At 39.7% G+C, this 21,144-nt stretch overlaps 1 protein-coding gene across 5 annotated transcripts in view; it reads right to left on the reverse strand.

Annotated features, from left to right (window-relative positions):
• Positions 1-21,144, reverse strand: part of MYRIP (myosin VIIA and Rab interacting protein) — a 199,272-nt gene that overhangs the window by 67,030 nt on the left and 111,098 nt on the right. For all 5 annotated transcript variants that reach the window (XM_087947207.1, XM_087947208.1, XM_087947205.1 and 2 more), the window contains exon 4: positions 1,677-1,813. In XM_087947207.1, coding sequence (XP_087803333.1) covers positions 1,677-1,813 — 137 coding nt within the window. The remainder of the gene's footprint in view (positions 1-1,676; positions 1,814-21,144) is intronic.

The following is a 21,144-nucleotide window of genomic DNA, read 5'->3' on the forward strand; positions in this document are numbered from 1 at the left end:
TTTAAATATTGTTGACTGATGTAAAGATAGAACATGAAGTTAAGAAAGATTGCACAAAAATGCTTGACATAATAATTTTTTTAAAGTTTGTACATAATAAATTTTAAAGGTCATCATTTCAATGTACAGAGAGATGTTTAATCACTCTTCTTCCACTTGAATGGAAGGTGTAGACAATACTATTATTGTCTTGCTCTGGGAAGAACAAAAAAAGAAACAGATTACAGTTGGTGATAAAATGAAAGCAGTTGTTTATGTAAATTTGTGTAAGAGAAGCTCTCGCACACAAATCAGAAAAGTAAATGAAGCCTTGTTTGAAAGGACAAAAAGGTCATGCTTCATGGGCACATAAACTGAATTACTAAATGTCTCCAACATATTTGATGAAAAAGGGAAATACACTTTGCAACCAAAATGCAATCTTGTTTATTCTTCCTTCTCCCATGTATTTTAAAATGGCCAATGAGACTTTATTTGACTCACAATTCTTTACCCAAGACATTGTGGCAGACATTGGCTTAATTGCAACCATTTGTGAAGTCTGCCAATACAAATTATTGCACATTTGATTTCTATAAATGTGTAACAGCTCAATAAAAATAGAATATTACATGTGAGAAATTCTAAGACGTTTGTAATTAAGAATATATGTTCTATTATGTATAGCCACCAATTTATGTCTGTGAATATGTGTATAGTATATGTATTTTATGTGTTAATATGTGTATTAATATACATTAATATATGTATTACTATAATCATAAAATTCTAATCTGTACCCTAACTAAAATATTTTAAAATTAGAATTATACAGTATTACTTGATGTTTAATAACAAAGCACCTCCAAGAACTGAATATCAGTTTCTGCATTTATTTTCCAGGTAGTCCTCAAATTACAATAGTACAATCACATTGAAAACAGTTATTTATGACTGTTTTTCGCACTTATGACCATTGCAACATTCCCATGGTCACATGATCAAAATTCAAGTACTTGGCAATTACTCATATTTATGATGATTGCAGTGTCCAGGGGTCATGTGATTACCATTTGCAATCTTCTGACAAGCAAAGTCAATGGGGAACCCAGATTCAACATGTTACTAACTTAACAACTGTAATGTTTCACTTAATAACTGTGCAAGAAAAGTCATAAAATGGGGGGAAACACTTAACAAATGCCTCACTTAGCAACATAAATTTTGGGCTTAATTGTAGATGTAAGTTGAGGAAAGCTGAGGTAGAGCAGTGATTAGAATGCAGTACTGCAGACTACTTCTGCTGACTGCAGGGTACCTGCAATTTGGCAGCTCAAATCTCACCAGGCTCAAGGTTGATTCAGCCTTCCATCCTTCTGAGGCCAGTAAAATGAGGACCCAGATTGTTGGGGCAATATGCTGACTCTGTAACCCCTTAGTGAGGGATGTAAAGCACTATATAAAGCAGTGAAGCAGTATATAAGCCTAATGCTATTGTTATTTCTACCTGTATCTTGCACTTCCAGGGCAATATTATTTGCATGATGACACAAAATGCCAATCCTTTCATATACAATGCTTGGATCTCTCTTTTTCCTGACATACAATAATAATACTTAGATCACTGCACCATAGGTAAAAATTTTGCCCCACATTTGTATGAGTATTCATGATAGACAAATTATTTTTCTCTCTACCTAGTATGTCACAGCAAGTTCCAGTTTCCAGGTGATGTTTTCTATATAAATTTTTCAGAACTTTAGCACTTCCAAAACACTTGAAGCGACTTTTCACATTATTGTAGTACCATTCCAGGGACTGATCTCTTAAAAGTCTGAGGGGGAAAAAAAGAAATTTCAAAACCTTAGGATTACTAAAATAACTGTACCATAGTAGCAATACTTTCAAAACAATTTGCATTTTTGAATATTTTCAGTAAGGCTCTGTTTGGTTGAAAGTAAGTAGGGTGAAAGATAAAAATATTTTATTTTTATTTTGTGGTTTGCTTTTCTGTAGTCCTCCTAATTTTCAAGCTGAATACATTTTGATTCTTATATAGACAACATTATAGGTTTTAGGCAATTAATTATGATAATAATTGAAGTTGTATAAAATGATATAGACAGGAATGAATGTTAACATTCCAATATCTTTACATGTAATTATATGAGACAAAATGGAAGAACTGTATCCTGAGTATGCAAATGCTATTTGTATAGGAAAAGCAATAAGTATGATTGTATATCTTATCTTATAAATTTGTGTAGGACTTTAAAGAGTAATGGTAAAACAGCTAGCTAACCCTCCTCCTTTGAAGTAAATAGAAAAATAGGCATTCCTTCACACACTACAGAAATGGAATTTACAGGTTTTAAAAATATATATGGTAGGCTTTTTTGTTTTTAGTAAAAAAAATCATAATATTTTGCATGGAATTAGGTGCAAAGATGCAAAGATCAGAGGTGAAATCAACATGCCTAAATTAATAAAAACTCATCTTAATGATAAAATTGGTATGAGATCTTCTGATCTTTTCTTAATTACACAGTAAGTATGATGGCCTATTCAGAGATAGAAAGAGTTTGTCTATTTCATGTTTACTGTTCTGTATCTGTGGTGAAGGGATTTCCTCCAGCCTGATGTTTGCAGATTATGAGACTAAATCTCCCAGAATTCCCAGATGATGAATGGAATCTAGGAATTCTTAGAGTTCCAGTGTATCTGTAAAGCATGATGACACTAGTATAGATTAAATTAGATTGAATGGCCATTGAACAATGTCCATGTTTGCGTGTATGTGAGAGAGAGTGGGGGGAGAGAGGGAGAGAGAGGGAGGGAGGGAGACAGAGGTGGTATTCAGCAGGTTGTGACTAGTTCTGGAGAACTGGCAGCAGACATTTTGCGCACTTTGGAGAAACGGCAAATACTACCTCTGACTCTGGCCCACCCCCATCTATTCTTTGCCCCGAGTCCCAGCTGATTGACTGGGTCTTCTTTTGTTGCCCTGCACAGGAGAAGGAGAATGGAGCTGGAAAGCAGGTTAGTGGGTTGGGGAGGAAAAAGGATTTTGCAATAACTTTCCCCCAGGAGTGGGGTGGGAATGGAGATTTGACAGTATCCTTCCCCTGCCATGCCCACCAAGTCACGGCATGCCCACCAAGCCACGCCCACAGAACCGGTAGTAAAAATATTGAATCTCACCACTGGAGGGAGAGAGAGAGAAGGAGGGAGGGAGGGAGGAAGAGAGAGAGGAAGGGAGAGGGAGAGGGAAAGAGAGAGGAAAAAGAAATCTAACGGAAAAGAAGGCAGTTTCATTATGACCAGATATGTGTGTACATATAATCTGTAGTCATTCTGAAAAGGACCAAGATTTGTATTTCTTTAGATCTAGTTCAAATGTGATCAATTTGTTAACAGTACCTGCCACTAGGGAAATATGATGGAGGTTTACTCACTGCTTGTCCCTGGAGTAAAACAATATGTGCTTTAGAATATTTGAACCGCAATGCCAATTTCTTCCTTCCTCTATTAACAAATCCATGGATACGAAAGCAAGACATACTGTATATCAGTCTCCTGATGTAGCAGTTCATGACAAAAGTAATAATTTGTTTAGTTTAGTTTATTGTCATTGCTCCTCGTACAATGAGATTAAATACCATCTTCAGTGTACATTATGTACACACATCCTTCACATTCTATACATTGAATTGAAAACCCCTGATATTGCATTAATATTGCACTATACAATAGAATTCAACAGAGTTACTGCCCTGGGATAGAAGCTGTTTTTTAGCCTATTTGTCCTGTTTTTATTATCCTGTACCATCTGCCAGATGGTAATAGTTAAAAAAAAAAGAGTGCCCAGGATAAGATGAATCTTTGAGAATGTTTTGAACTTTCTTAAGGCAGCTATAAAGTTCTTCCAAAGAGGGGAGAGAGCAACCAATGATCTTCTGGGCAATTACATTAACCCTCTGGAGTGCTATCCTACCTGCCACTGTGGAATATGACAGCGGGAACAACAGTGCAGAGGATCTGGCTTATGCTTGTGTGTAGGTTTTCATGGCTGAATGCAGTTTGCATAGAAAATCTGTATCCATTGCCTCTAATGAAGGATGTGTTGGCAACATTGGTGAAAGGTCGTATTTTCACTAAGTTGGATTTGTGAGAGGCGTACTACTGGGTTTGGATCAAGCCAGGGGACGAGTTGGACACCACCTTTAATTGTCCCCTATGCAGTTATCAATTCCGGGTGATGCCATTTGGGTTGCAAGGAGCAACAGCTGTCTTTATGCAATTAATTAATGAGGTTTTATGTGAACATCTCTACTGTGGAGTCCTGGTCCACCTGGGAGAATTATTAATATACAACACCATTATGGAAGAGCATATCTGATTAGTCCGAAAGGTGTTACAGAAGTTATTGGCATCCAAACTATACATTAAAATTTCAAAATGCGAATTCCATTAAACCTATCTGAACTATTTCGGTTATCATATATCAGGCAACGGGGTAGAGATAGATCCACAAAAAGGTCAGGCTGTTTTGGAGTGGCAAGATCCAACCACATGGAGACAGCTTCAGAGTTTCCTTGGCTTCACCAATTTTTACAGGCAGTTTATCTCATCATTTGCTGAGGTGGTTTTGCCGTTTACAGATTTGATACAGATACAGAATTTGATACAGATACAGATAATCAGAGTTGGAAGGGACCTTGTTGGTCATCTAGTCCAACCCCCCTGCCCAAGCGGGAGACCCTACACCATTTCTGACAAATGGCAGTCCAATCTCTTCTTGAAAGTCTCAAGTGATGAAGCTCCCACAACTTCTGAGGGCAAGGTGCTCCATTGGTTGATTGTTCTCACTGTCAGAAAGTTTCTCCTTATTTCCAGGTTAAATCTCCCCTTGTTCAGTTTCCATCCATTATTCCTTGTCTGGCCTACAGGTGCTTTAGAAAATAGCTTGACCCCTTCCTCCCTGTGGCAGCCCCTCAAATATTGGAAGACCGCTATCATGTCTCCCCTGGTCATTCTCTTTACTAGACTAGCCAAGCCCAGTTCCTGCAACCGTTCATTGTATATTTTAGCCTCCAGTCCCCTAATCATCCTGGTTGCTCTTCTCTGTATTTTTTCTAGAGACTCAACGTTTTTTTTATAATGTGGTGAACAAAACTGGATGCAGTACTCTAGGTGTGGTCTTACTAAGACTTTATAGAGTGGTATTAGTACCTCCCTTGATCTTGATTGTATCCCTCTGTTAATAGAACTTAGGATTGCATTAGCTTTTTTGGCTGCTGCTGCACACTGCTGGCTCATATTTAGCTGGTTGTCCACTAAGACTCCAAGATCCCTCTCACAGTTACTACTATTGAGCCTGGTTTCACCCAGTCTATATGTGTACTTTTGGTTTCTCTTGCCTAATGTAGGACTTTACTTTTCTCTACATTGAATTTCATTTTGTTAGATACGGCCCAGTGTTCTAGTCTGTCAAGATCCATCTGGATCTTAAGCCTATCTTCTAGGGTGTTAGCTATTCCTACCAGCTTAGTATCATCTGAAAAATTGGTAAGTTCCCCTTCTATTCCCTCATCTAAGTTGTTAATGAAGATATTGAAAAGTACTGGGCCTAAGACGGAACCTTGTGGCACCCCACTGCTTACTTCCCTCCATGTGGACTTAGACCCATTAAGAACTACTCGTTGAGTATGGTTTGCCAGCCAGTTGCAAGTCCATCTAGTGGTGGTGCTATCTATTCCACTTTTTTCTAGCTTACTAAGAAGTAGGTTGTGGTCTACTTTGTCAAATGCCTTGCTGAAATCTAAATATATTATGTCCACAGTATTTTGCTGGTCTACTAATTTAGTCACTGTGTTGAAGAATGAAATAAGATTGGTTTGGCATGATCTGTTCTTAACAAACCCGTGCTGACTGCTAGTTATTACTTTACTTGTTTCTAGATGTTGGCAGATCTGTTTTTTTATTATCTTTTCCAGTATCTTCCCGGGTATTGATGTTAGGCTGATTGGTCTATAGTTTCCTGGGTCTGTTTTTTTTCTTCCTTTTTTGAAGATGGAAACCACATCAGCTCTTTTCCAGTCCTCTGGTAGTTCCCCGGTGCTCCAGGATCTTTGAAAGATACGGTGCAGTGGTTCTGAGATGACCTCTGCCAGCTCCTTTAAAACTCTGGGATGTAATCCATCAGGCCCTGGTGATTTGTTTTCATCAAGATCAGACAGATGTTCTCTACCTATTTTTTTACTTATTTTTACTTTTATTTCTGGTCTGTCTTTTACAGTTATATTTTTGGTGGGTTGAGCTATAGTTTCTTTTTGCATGAAGACGGATGCAAAGAATGAGTTAAGCAGTTCTGCTTTCTCTCTGTTGCCTGTTGCTTCCTTGCCATCTTCTCTCTTTAGTGGACCGACTGTTTCCTTGATTTTTTTCTTGTTATTTATATGTTGGAAGAAACTTTTCTTTTATTATCTTTGACTTTTGTTTCAAGTCTTTGTTCATTCTGAGCCTTTGCTATCCTGACTTCGTTGTTGCAGATTCTGGCTATCTGCCGATATTTTGCCTTAGTTGTATGTCCTTCTTTCCATTTTTTGTACTTGTCCTTTTTTTCTTTCAATTTGCCAGAGAGATCTTTGTGCAGCCATGCTGATTTCTTCTTGGATTTCTTGTTTTTCTTTCTCAGTGGTATTGTGCTGGTCTGGGCTTCTATGGTCATACTTTTTAGAGTTTCCCAAGATTCTTGAGTTGTTTTCCCCTTTAGGATTTTCATCCATGAAATCTTTCCCAAGTTCTCTCTGAGTTTATTGAAATCAGCTCTTTTAAAATCCAAGACTCTGGTGTCATTATGTTCTGTTGCTCGTGTTTGTGTTATGTTGAATTCTAGTATGACATGGTCACTCTCACCCAAGGTTCCTGCAGTTTCAACTCCCTCTATCACTTCTCTGTTTGTATGAATTAAGTCCAGTATGGCTGTCCCTCTAGTTTCACTCTCTATCTTTTGGACAACGAAGTTGTCAGCTAGGTTGGTTAGGAACTTATTTGATTTCTCACTTGGTGCAGAATTAGTTTTCCAATTGATAACAGGATAACTGAAGTCTCCCATTACTATTGTTGTGTGTTTCCTGCATATGGTTGTTAGTTGGCTGGCAAAAAGGACATCTATTTTTTCTGCTTGATTGGGTGGCCTATAATATACACCTATGGCCATGTCATTCTTTTTTTCTTTTATGTTGACCCATATGCATTCTAGGAGGTTTTCATCTTTGGTTTCATGCATTTCTGTAGCAATATAGTGGTCCTTTACATACAATGCAACTCCACCTCCTCTTTTATGGAGTCTTTTTTTTTTTTTTTGAATAGTTTGTATTCTTCTACCAGTATGCTCCAGTCATGGGTTTCATCCCACCAAGTTTCTGTTCGAATTCACCCTGTTTGTTCCCCAGAGTTTGTGCATTTGTATATAGGCACTTGAGATCTTTATGTCTGACACTGTGTTTACTGTCTACATAACCTGTGTTGTGCCTGCCTGCTCCTACTTTCTTGCCACCTGTTTGATTAATGCACATGGTATGGTACTCACTATTAAATGCTTGGTTTTGGTTGGCATCAAAGTTGATAATCTTACCTGCACAAACATCTATTTTGCATGCACTGGTATCCTTATTAGTTTTAGGTTGCTGGGGACAGAGATGTTCTGAATCCATTAATTCTCTGTCCCCGCTGTTCAGTTTAAATATTTATCCAGGAAATCTGTGAATTTAATGCCAAGTAACTCAGTCCCTTTCTTTGATGGATGCAAACCATCTCTTTTGTACAGTTTTTCATTGGACCAGCTGCAGACATCATGACTAATAAAACCAAAGCCTTCCCTTTTACACCACTCCTTTAGCCACACATTAAACTCTGATACACAGTGCCCTTTCCCTTTTTGTTCCTTGTATACTGGTAGAACCTCTGACAAGATAGGCCTACAGCCAATATTACTAAGTTCATACCCCAAACTCTGGAAGTCTTTCTGAACAGAAAGTACATCCTTCTGGGACAGATCATTTGTACCAAGATGTATAATAGCATCAACATCACAGTCCTTGCTGGCATTCTTGACTATCTTAAGAATACGCTTCTTGTCTCTGCCGGCAGTAGCACCTGGTAGACACCTGACCTCTTTCAAACCTCAGTATCCTTTCCTAAATTTACGTCCCTTACAATTGAGTCCCCAACCAGAAGGTGGCTTCTCTTTTTGGATGCCTCGGTCTTCTTGTATGACTGGGGCATAATACCTGATTCAAACTTTCTCCTTTCCACAGTAAGTTCTTCTTCTAGGACCATGATCCCTGGCTTATTTGAGTTATCATTATCACAACTACCTTGACCTGTCACTTTAGTGTCCCTATTAAGGTCAGCAAAGGCACTGTATCTGTTATGCTGGGACACAGCAAAAGCTTTGTGTTTATGGTCCATAGCTCTCACCCTGCCAGATCCCATGGTTGTCCATACTGCTCTTTTCCTATAGGATCTTTGTGGTAGTGGGAGCTAGTAGCATGGCAGCTCAATAGATGGCTGAATTGGGTCCCTAATTTCTGCTTGGAGAGCACAGATTAGAAATTCTAGATAGGTATTCTGTCCATCTAGACTGGTAATTTTTTTTACAAAGAGGACAGTATCCAAGTTTGAAAAGAGTATTGTGAAAGACAGCTGTAAAACAAGTATTACACTGAACTAAGCCAGTCATTTTGAAATAAAATAAAATCACAATCTCAAGCGCACTAACCGTAAATGTATTATTGGTATTCTTGGTTTACAGTTATATGATTTGTGCACTGCTAGGCGCACGGGCCACTATCTTCCATTTTTGAACAAAACAGTTGAAGACGAAACCCTGACCTGGCCAAGCCCTTCTCTGGACCGAGGAGTGTCAGAAGGTGTTCGTACTACTCAAAAGCCATGGAACCAGTGCTGAAACATCCAGACCCCAACAGACCTTTCATCATCCAAGCTGAGGCCAGCGATGTGGCTGTAGGGGCCATCCTGTTACAGAAAAACGACCAGGGCCAACTGCAGCCATGAGCACACACTTCCCGAAAGCTCACACAAACAGAACAAGGATGGGCCATATGGGAAAAGGAGGCCTTTGCAGTGCAGTGGGCATTGCTCATGTGGAAGAATTTGTTGGAGGAAGCACAAGAACCCTTTAAGATCTGGGAAGACCATAAAAACTTCAAGGACCTCCAAACCCCATGATGATTATTGCCAAAGCAGGTTAGATGGACGCAATATTTCCGAAGATTCAATTTCACCCTGAAATATGTTCCTGTTGGAAAAAACTTCCTGGCAGATGCTTTATCAAGATTGGCCAAGTATAACTGCCATCAGTAGTGCAGGCAATTATGCCTCCTGTCAGCATACTGCCCAAACAATTGTCAATCAATCAGAGGACAAGTTAAAGAAAGAATTATGAACTTCCTTGTCAGAAGACTCTTGGCTAAAGGCGAATACATCACAGTTTGAAGTGAAGAATGGGCTAGTGTGGAAAGGGGACAAATTGTACATACCCCCTTCTCTAAGGCCTGTTGTTTTGAGATGCTGCCATAATGTTAGGCAGGCTGGCCATTTCAGGTTCCTTAAAATGTTGCATTTAGCCAAACGACAGTTTTGGTGCCCCACATGAGGTCGGCAACAGAAGAATATGTAAAAAGTTGTCCAGTATGTGCAACCACAAAATCATGGCCTGGAAAACCCCTTGGACTTTTGCAATCAGTGACTGAGCCCAATAGATTTTAGAGTAGAATTGCCAGAAAGCAATGGATACACAGTAATTTGGACAGTGATAGACTTGTTTATCAGGCCCATTTCATACCATGTGCCATTGGTGTGATGCCTTGCGAAGCTTTTCATCAATCACATCTATCGACTTCACGGAGTGCCACAGCGCATCATTTTGGACAGAGGAGTACAGTTTACCACCAACTTTAGGTGAGATTTTGTGCATTTGCTGGGATCATCACAGGGGCTAAGCACAGCATTCCATCCTAGTATCAACAGAGCTGCCGAAAGAGTGAAGGCTGCAGTGGAGAGATATTTATGCTGCTATGTGGGTGTCAAGAAGAAAGTACTGCCCAATGGAGGTACACTATAAAGCAAGGTTAGTGACACAAGGCTTTTCACAGATGAAAAATGTGCACTCTGATGAGGTATTCATGCCAACTGTAAAGAGTAAAAGCATCAGGCTGGCACTAGCATTGGCACATGGTCATAAAATTTGGCATTTTGACATAACCACTGCATTCCTCAATGCAGAATTAGAGGAAGAAATTTACATGGTTGATGCACCAGGATATGAAAGTAAAAAGCCTAACATGGTGTACAAATTGAACAAGGCCATTTATGGGCTGAAGCAGTCAGCCAGGAATTGGAATATATGTTTAGATAAGGCATTGAAAGGTTGGGTTCAAGAATTAAGGCTGATGGTTGCATATACACTAGAAAGTGGGGATTGTCAATTATTAGCATTTGTGGATGATCTTTGCTTCATTGCAAAGGATGTATCACAGGTAAATGAATTTGCTAATAAGATGGAAAAGAAATTTGAATTAAAGAATTTGGGAGAAATAAAAAATTATCTCAGTGTGGAGATACAAAAGACTGAGAAAGGTGGTTATATTTTCAGTTCAAAAAGAAAACTTGAACAATTGTTGGAGAGATTTAATATGAAAGATTGTAACACCTATGAGTACAGATTTTCATAACAGTTTGGGTGAGGATGAAAGTGAAGCCTTTGATCAAGAAATATATCAGTCAGCAATAGGGAACCTGTTATAAGTGTCACAGTGGCCCAGGCCAGACATAGCTTGTGCAGTAAGCATTTTGAGTCACTTTACTGCTGCACCAACATAATTACATTGGATGGGTGTAAAAAGGATTTTCAGGTATTTGAAGGGAATTGTGAATTTGGGTCTTCAAATACAGGTTTATGAAGAATTAAAATTGAAACGCCATGTTGATAGTGATTATGCAAATGATGTAAAAACCAGAAAATCCAATTTTGGGATTGTGATATAGTTTGGAGGAGCTCTAATTGGTTGGAAGTCCAGAAAGCAAACAACTGTAGCAATTTCTACTGCGGAGGCAGAATGTATTGCTTTGTCTGAATTCTGTTCAGAGATAACTTGGTACATACAGCTGTTTCAAGATTTAAATGTAAAGGTAAATGAAGCTGTATCAGTTTATGAGGATAATGCTGCCTGCATAAAAATGGCAACAGATGTCAGAGTAAAAAAATAGAAGCAAGCATGTGGACATTAAATATTGTAATGTAAGAGAAGCCATCAAATGTAAATTGATTAGCTTGCTTCACTGTGCGTCAGAAGACAATCTGGCCAACATAATGACCAAGCCATTGGGTGGAGTGCACCATGGGAAGAATATTAAGTTAATTAGAATTATGTTTCTTCTAGTCATGAAGGGAGGAGTGTGAGAATATTCATTAACTGGCAGAGATATGGTAACAAGGCCAGTCAATGAATAGCATGGCAATAGATCAGCCAATGGGAGTTGAATTAGAAACTGAAACTTAAAGAGTGAGTCTGGGGTGTGGCTTTTCTCTACTATCTGCTCTGAGTGGTGTGCTGAGAACTGAAACTAATCTGCTGTGAGCTCTGAAGCTTCTGTTTGTGTTTTACTTGTTAAAATGTTGGAAGAATCTACTATTGGTATTGTATATTTTATTCATATAATTATGTATATAAAGAAACATCCCCCTCCATTTTGGGGCCTTCTGGGCTTCAAGGAAGCCTCCTGGTGGGTGTTTTTGCTCCCAGAAGGCTTCCCTTCTTGGGTGGGTGTTTTTGCTCCCAGAAGGAAAAACACTGAGCATGGTGGGGGGGCATGCAGTACCCCCCTGCACTCCATTTTGGGGCCTCCTGCACCTCAGGGGAGACTCCTGGGGGCGTAAAATAAGCAAGGGGAATCCTGGCACAGTTGATCATAGGAACAGCTGATCGTTGGGAGGGGGAAAAAAGAAATACCTTAAGGAGTGACTGGGCAGAGAAAAACGGAGTCAACATGTGCGATAAGGACTAACTGGGTGGAGAAGGGCACGGAAGGTGGAGAGGTGGGCAGGGCCAGCCAGGAGCACGATTTGCCGGTTCTCTGAACTGCGCAGAATCAATAACCGGTTCTATAGAACCAGTAGAATCCCACCCCTGGACACACTTTATACTGACAGTTGTTCCATTCTCTCCCTTGCAAGTTCTTTTTCTTCTACTCTCCCACATGAGAGGATTTGTTTCCAACTATAAAGAACACTACTACATATTAAAAGCAAAAAAGTGGCAATAACTTTTTGTCTTTTTCTGGTGTGAATACATAACTATTAATTATTCAAAGCCCTGATCTCAAAAAATATTGTTTTACATAAAATTATCTTTTTAATTAAATTCAATTACTAAATTATTCAATTACTAAATATTTTTATTTAGTGTAGAGATTATATGTAATGTAATATATCAGTATGTCTATCAGTACTGAAAAATGGAAGAAATATAGAATTCATTTATGAAGTCAGGCTAAAATGGTGGGCAGAAATATTGAAAAAATATAGAAATCATATAGAGAAAATGTGAAAAAATAATTTCTAGATATCATCCAAGAAAAATAGAAAAGATGTGAGGCATAAATTTAGAGATGCTTCCACAAAGTCATTTACTTTTGAATTACAATTGGTTTTTATCTAAATTTTATTTAACCTTAACCTAACTTCAATTTATTATAGCCGGGGTGGACTTCAAATTTTTTAGCAAGGGGCTCTCTGCCCTAATGACTGGCTAGGTGGGCATGTGGCTGGGTGGGCGTGGCTAGTTGGTCATGTGATCGGGTGGGCGTGGCTAGGTGTTTATGTGACTGGGTGGGTTTGACCAACTCAACATCACTCCCATCCAGTCACATGACTCCCCCGCCACACCTACCCAGGTTTCATGTCTCTAGGTGTTTGCTGTGGGAAATCTCTCTCTCTCTCTCTCTTCTCCCTCCCATGTCTTCTCTCTTTTTCCTTTCCCTCTCTCTTTGCTTTCTGTCTTTCTCTCCTTCCTTTCTTCTCTTTCCCTCTTTCTTTTTCTTTCTCATTGAATACGATAGCAAATCCAAAATAAAGTTATTAAATGTGGGAAATTACTTCTCTGTAATCTTTTCATAGTGAACTCTAAGTTGATAGAAGCTGGCAAGATTGTACTAACAGCAATAGCATATATATATTTATTTCTTTTGAGTTTGACAATATAATACATTATCCAAAATTATAAATAATCTTATTTTCAGATGCATTTTTTGCCATCTCTGTTATTTCCTTTAAAAAAATCAGACTTGCTTCCAGTTTGTGCTTTCTAGCAAATTGTAGTTTTCTTGGTAAGAGATCTAACTTGCCCTTGCTTTCATCATAGGTCTGAGAGAGTTTTCTTTCTTTCTTTCTTTCTTTCTTTCTTTCTTTCTTTCTTTCTTTCTTTCTTTCTTTCTTTCTTTCTTTTTCTTTCTTTCTTTCTTTTCTTTCTTTCTTTCTTTCTTTCTTTTCTTTCTTTCTTTCTTTTTTTCTTTTCCTTTCTCTCCCCCTTCTCTCTCTTCTCTCAATTGTTTATCTTTTTCCTCTCTCTCATTCTCTCCCTCCATCATTTTCTCAGTTCTCTCTTTCTCTTTTTCTCCCCTTTTTTCACTCTCACCCCTTTCTCGTGTGTGCACATACACGCAGGTGAAATACCTTCCTGACCTGGGCCGGGATCACAGCTGTGGCAGGGACGTTGAGTAGCCAGCTGGGCAAGAGAGCCACACAACACAGGAGCTCTTCCCTCCCTGCATCCGGTGACTGCTGCTCCTCCCTATTCTCCTCCTTCCTGAGGCAACACGAAGGCAACGAAGGATGGCAAAGGCTATCTATAAGGTGGGACAGGGTGGGGTTGGGCGGAGCAGGGCAGGGCCAGGATTTGGGGGCTCACTGAGTCCTGCAGTCTTAGCTAGGGGATCTCCCAAGCCCCCAGCAGCCCACCCCTGATTATAGCCATACCACTCCAAAGAACTCTGATTGGTTATGACATCATTATTACCCTACTGGATTTTCTTCCACATCTGTTTCCCTAGCAGTAAAAAGTCAGATTTTGTATGGACAGTACAAACACCACCCATTTAAACCAATCCACTTCAATTTAAGTAGCAATGCAAGAATTTTGATATCTTTAACTCACATTTATTACTGTGATGGGCTTTTGGAAATAATATTAAAACCGACAAGTTGCGTATGCTTATTTCCCCTGCATTTTTAGGGAAGCCTTTTATTATATAAACATATGACAAACACATTTAGTAACTTTTAACTGCTGCTACTATTATTCCAATCATGTTGGAAGCACTGAAGTGTTTCTGGATTGAAAGGATTGAAGGATTGATGACATCACTGTTGATTGTGGGATGCCCAATTAGGGGCTCCTTTCGGGTCCCTGTTAAATTGCCCACAGAAGTGGTACTTGTTGTGTTCGGCTGTGGTTCTTCCTCTGGTCTGCAATTCAAATGGGAGTTGAACCGCTCCTATTGGTTGAGACGTTTGACAGCTGAGTATAAAAGGGAGCAGTCAAGTGGCACTAGCTGTTGCCTGTCAGCCCACCGCCCTGTTAGCTGGTGGCAGCCATGGGTAACCATTCGTTTGTTTAAAATAAATGTTAGCTGAAGTTACACTTGTGTTACCTCCATTATTTCCCACCACCTATTTAATACTGGCGACGAGGATGGGATCAGCGAATTGAGGCAACCAAGCTGTAAGTTGCTCAAGTTGTTAGTCACTATACAAAGAGCTCTGATTGCCACTACTAAATACAGAGCTGAGGTCACTAACAAGTTCTGGCACACAGAAATAAATAAAGAAAATGACTACGACCCCATCTTTTCCCTCCTTCCATCTGACATCTGAAACCTAGGACTCCTATATAAACTGTTTTGTCTGCTTCCTCGATGCTGCAGATCTAGCGGAGATCTCCAGCCATAGGAAGAAAGCGTACTTCTTAAGCTTTTGCGGGGCTGCTGTCTTTGACACTGCCACCACATTGCTGGCTCCACAGACAGTCAAGTCTGTGAATGGGAGGACCTTCAGGAGATCCTGGGCAACCACTTTGTACCAAAACCTTTCCAAACAGCACAACAGCATGTCTTCCATAGGCAGAACCAAACTGAGGGAGAAACAATCAGCAAGTATATGGCCGCGCTTAGCACAGCCGCACTTCATTGCGGTAGAGAGCTGGATGACATGCTGTTAGACCAGCTGGTTTGTAGTGTTAGAGACCTCCATTTACAAAGGTGCCTCCTAGCCAAAGCCAATCTCACACTCAAAATGGTAATCAAAGAAGCTCAAGCCACTGAGCTGTCAACACTCTCAGTGGCAGACATTCAAGGAAACCCTGCAAGCAAAGAAACACAGCTATTCATTATGATGATATCTTCCCAGAAGAATTACTAAATGAGGAAGATGACATAAATCGCCTCAGACAACCATGACCCTCACAGAAAAACAACTGGTCTGGTGAAAACAAATTTCCACAGCCTCAGACAATGTGTATGAGCTGTGGCAGGAATCACTTCTGGGCAACCTGCAGATTCTGAAATGCCATTTGCCTGAAATACCAGAGGAAGGGTCATTTAGCTAGGGTCTGCCGTTCAGGAAAACATCTCAACCAGCCTCCCTCTTTCCAGCCTTCACAACAATTTCAAAAACAAATAGAAGACTGCTTTACCCTAACTAGAGCCTGCTACTAAGCTGCATCACTTAAAAAATGCTCTAACCATTCACATACTGTGTTACTGTTTATTGAAGGCCAGCCATATCAAATGGAATAGACACAGGATCTTCACTATCCATTGTGTCTTGGAGCACTCTGAAGCAATTCCTGCCAAAAATGGCCAAGAAAAGGCTTCAGGACTGCCAGCTAATTCTTCAAGACTATCAGGGGCATTCCATTCCAGTCATTGGGAAAGGCAAGTTTACAATTCAATTTCAAAATTTCAAGGGACACCTACCACTAGTCATAACTGATGGTTCCCTACCTAGCTTGCTAGTATTGGATTGGTTTGCCTTCCTGGGGTTACATGCGGGAGGCATAAACTCCATTAGTAACAGGAGGAAGATACCCTGCTTAATGACTTTGCTGATGTTTTCAGTGATGACCTGGGCTGTTATATGGGAACCCATATTTCTTTTAATTTGGATCCCCAGGTCACACCCATCCACCTTAAGCCCACAGAGTGCCTTTTGCACTACATCCTAAAGTGGATGAACAACTTGATAAACTGATAGCCCAGGGAATATTAGAACCTGTGGATTTCGCCAAGTGGGAAACTCCAATTGTTACTCCACTTAAAAAGGATGGCTCCATAAGAATATGTGCAGACTATAAAAGCACAATTAATAAATATTTACAAATCTACCTTGTTCCTGTCATTCAGCACTTACTCCATTCCTTGGGAGCAGGCTCCTTTTTTGCAAAGTTGGACATGGCTCAAGCCTATCAACAGCTCCCTGTTGATGACCTCACTGCTGAGGCTCAGACTATAGTCACTCACAGGGGTGCCTTTAAATGCAAGCACCTGCAGTTTGGAGTTAGCATGGCCCCAGGAATCTTTCAATGCCTCATGGAACATTTACTGCAAGAAGTCATCACCTATTTTGACAACATACTCATCTCAGCCACTGACAAAGCACAACATATGTTTATACAGAGTATTAACATGTTTTCAAAAAGCAGGACTTAAACTTAAAAGGGACAAGTGCACCATTGCTGTCACTCAAGTCGACTTCCTTGGTTCTCACATAGATGCAGCTGGCACTCATCCCATCAAATCCAAGGTATGTGCCATTCACCTACCAACACCTACCAACAAAACTGACCTACAATCCTTTCTAGCTCTACTAAATTTCTATAGTTCCTTTTTTATCACATAAACCTTCAGTAGCAGAGCCACTGCATAGACTATTAGACAAGCAGGCTCCATGGACATGGGGCCTAAAAGAAGCTTCTTCCTTTAAAACTGTCAAATCCCTATTGACATCAGACAGTGTTCTGATCCAATTTAACAAAGACCTGCTGGACTTCCGGCTGAGGCACCATATCGTAGTGGCACGAAGAAACGGCTCTCTGCTCTGCATGTCTGAAAGTCTGCATCTGGTAGTTCGTAGAGGCGAGGTCAGATCTTGGAGGGGACGATGATAGAGAGGAGAAAACCCTAGGGCATCGAGGGAGATCCGCGACTCCCAGATCCTGCAGGGGAAAGTCCCAAAAACCGGCATGGAAGAGATCGGTCTTTGTGACTCGATCCGAAGAAACGGCAGCCCAGCAGACTTGAGTTGGAAGTGAAGAGTGTAAGCAGTGTGGCATAGTGGTGAAAAGTGGATTGAAAAGGGAGACCAATGAAAGAAACAAGACTCTAAAAATTAAATGAGAAGGAAACTCCGAACTGAGGTTTGAGACAGTGGTGGATTTGGGGGTAGGAGTGGGCGTATCGAGCAGATTAAATGGCAACAGCATGGTGAATTTGACAGGCGGTAGACCAGGACAGAGAGAGAAAAGACGTCTTTTGTATGATTTCCTTACTTTTTCTTAGGGAGATCTAGAGAGAAGAGCTTTGAGACATTCTGACTGAAATATTTTGATTGTCTTTTGCTGTTTTGGACAGAGACTGAGACAGAGTGAACTTAATAAGAAGTGAAAGTGCAAGTGTTCGCTGATGACATGGTCTTCATAATGGAGGACCCAAAAAGAATCAAGCAAAAATTTAATACAAGAGATAGAGGCATTCGGTAAAGTAGCAGGACTCAAAATCAATAGAGAAAAGACTAAGATAATAACTAAAAATTGTACTAAAAAGCAAAATGAGGAACTGACAAAAGAATTAGGGATTCAGACAACAAAAAAAGTAAAATATTTAGGAATTTGGCTTACAGTGAAATGCTTTACAATAAAGGCATCAGCCTATGACAAGTTGATAGACCAGATACAAAAAGACCTAGATAGATGGGTAAATTTACAACTCTCCTGGATGGGAAGGATAGCCACCATTAAAACAAATGTACTACCAAAACTGTTATATCTATCTCTTTCAAACCATGCCTGTCAAACTAGGAAAAAATTCTTCGAAGACCTGAATAAAAGAATTAGTAAATTTATTTGGCAAAAGAAAAAAGCTAGAGTAAAATACAAATTAATGCAAGGTAGTAGAAGCAAGGAAGGACTGGCGCTCCCAGACTTTGAGTTATACTATCAAGCTGCAGCGAGTACCTGGATCAAAGATTGGATTAACCTGGAGGACAAAAGAATATTGACAATAGGAGGCTGCAATTTACAGATTGGCTGACACGCGTTTCTCTGGGGTGGAAAAAATAAAACCCATAGCTACTTTCAAAGACATTGGAGAAGGGCTTTGTTTTATATATATGGGAAAGAATTAAAAGAAATCATTATGTGAAAATACTTCTCTGGCTATCTCCAATGGAGGCACTAGTATATTCCAATGTTATGGATTTGAACAAAACAATAAAATATAAAAAATTAATAACAGATGAAGGCGACTTGAAAACACAGATACAATTAAAAACACAGGGAATTGAAATTGGTTGGTGGCCATACGTTCAAATTCAAAAAAAACACAAAAAAGACAAGGAACAATTTGGATTTTATAATACAGATCAGGAATTAGACAAAATTTTACAAGGAAGTAAAAAAAATGATTACCAAAATGTACAATTATTTATTGAAATTTAAAATAGAAGAGGAAACAGTTGAGGAGAGTATGATAACATGGGCTAAAAATTGTGGCCACAATATTGAATTAGAACAATGGGAATGAATTTGGCAAATTAACTATAAATTAATGTTATCAGTCTCATATCAAGAAAATATTTATAAAATGTTCTATCGCTGGCACCTCCCATCAGCAAGACTTGCTAGGATGTTCCCTACTATGTCACCCAAATGTTGGAAATGTAACTTTAGCCAGGGAACGTATTTTCACATGTGGTGGACATGTCCTAAAGCCCAAAAGTGCTGATCTAAGATACAGACATGGTTAGAAGAGATGACAAAACTAAAGATTAAATTCAACCCAGAGACTTTTCTACTTGGAATGACAGAACCAACACGGAGCAAAAAACACCAGCATCTGATATCACATATCATTACAGCAGCAAGAATAGTCTTTGCCCAAAAGTGGAAATCAACAATGACACCCATGGACCTGGCAATAACTAATAAAATACACCAATGTACAGAAATGGTTAGGCTAACCATGTTACTAAAAAATAAGGAAGAGGGGGAGATTTTTACAACTTGGAATATATGGTACAAATGGTTGTATAAAAAAGAAGTAAAGATGTCTAGTGAAACTGATTAAACAAACAACAAGGGAAAATGGAAATGATAAATGTATATATAGCTATGTATATATGTAAAGTAATATAATTAAATAAATATTGTCTTGTATGTTATAAAAACCAAAAAAAAGTAAGAATCTAGGAAACAAGTTATAGATTTACTTGTAACAAATGACTTTAATTGACACTTAGAAATGTACACTGCTATGAAAACATTGCAAAAATGTGAGAACATGTTTCTCTCTTTTTTAAACATATTCTTTTTTTAAAAACTTTCAATAAACATATTTTTTAAAAAAATAAAGACCTGCCTTTAGTATTGGTCTGTGATGCCCTTTTGGCATCGACACTGTCCTAAGCCACAGACTGCCTAACGGCCAGAAAGTGCCCATTGCTTTTTTCTCAAGAACCTTATCACAGACTGAGCAAAACTACAGTCAGATCGAGGTTTTAGCAGCAGTGGCATCAGTTAAAAAAATTCCACAAATTTCTTCATGGCCATCATTTTGATTTAGTTACAGGCCATTAACCTCTACTAGGAATTCTTTCTGGAAACAGTCAAACCCCTCAGGTTTTGTCTCCCCGTATGACCAGATGGACTTTATTTCTAGCAGCTTATTGTTACACTCTATTCCACCAAGCTGGAAAGCACTTAAGCCATGCCGACGCTCTAGTCGCTGCCCGTTGCCCACCTGAGTGGAAGATCCAGCCCAACAACTTCAGTCCTCCTGATAGATGAACTCCACCTGCCTCTGACAGCTGCTGATATTGCACACCATTCTGCTAGGGATAAGACAATCACTGGGTAGGAAGGGGATGGCCCTTTGCTATTAAATTCCTGCCATTTCAGGCTCGCCAGCAAGAGCTATCTTCCACTCAGGGTTGTTTGCTCTGAAGAGGCAGAGTAGTCATTCCCCAAAGGCTGCAATTTCCAGTCTTGAAGGTTTTACACAAGGGACATCTTGGAAAGTTAAAATGAAGGCACTGGCACGAAGCTATGTGAGGTGGCCTGGCATAGATACCAAATTTCCAAATGGGTTGGCACTTGTCAGCCCTGCCAGGCAACCAGGCCAACCCCTCCTGCTGCCACTCCAGGGGGATGGGAAAACTGTAGGACACCTTGGTCCAGGATCCATATTGACCTGGTGGGCCCCTTTCAGGGGCAGACCTTCCTGGTTGTTGTAGATTCCTTCTGCAAATGGCTTGAGCTGGCACTAATGCCAACCACAACCTCTGAAGGGTTATTAGAGCCCTACAATGCATGTTTGCAATCCATGGGCTACTGGACCTGTTAGTTTCGGACAATGGCCCCCAATTTACATTTACCACATTTGAGATGTTCCTTGCTAATCAAGGAATTAGGCACACATTGACAGCTCCTTTTCACCCAACTTCAAATGACCAGGCAGAACGAAAAGTTCGGTCAGCAAAGGAAGCCCTAGGGAAAATGGGGCCCACTAATTGGCAAACTAAGCTGGCCAAATATCTGCTAATACAACATATTATCCCAAGTGCTGCCACTAACCGTTCACCAGTGGAACTTCTGATTGGCTACCGCTTGTGGACCATCCTGGACAGGCTGCATCCCAATTACTCACCAGCCACGCCCTTAGACTCCTCTAGCCAAGTCCTTTGTTTTAAATGACCCAGTGTATACCAGAGTATTGGTTTAGCAAATGTTTTGTATGCTCTAGTTATTAGTGTAATATTACCAGAGAAAAAGCTATGTAAGATTAGATTAACAACTCTTAATGCCTTTT

Source organism: Notechis scutatus, chromosome Z, assembly GCF_049901735.1.
Source record: "Notechis scutatus isolate UNSWTSFEM ecotype Mainland chromosome Z, rNotScu1.2, whole genome shotgun sequence".
In the NCBI taxonomy this organism is placed as follows: domain Eukaryota; kingdom Metazoa; phylum Chordata; class Lepidosauria; order Squamata; family Elapidae; genus Notechis; species Notechis scutatus.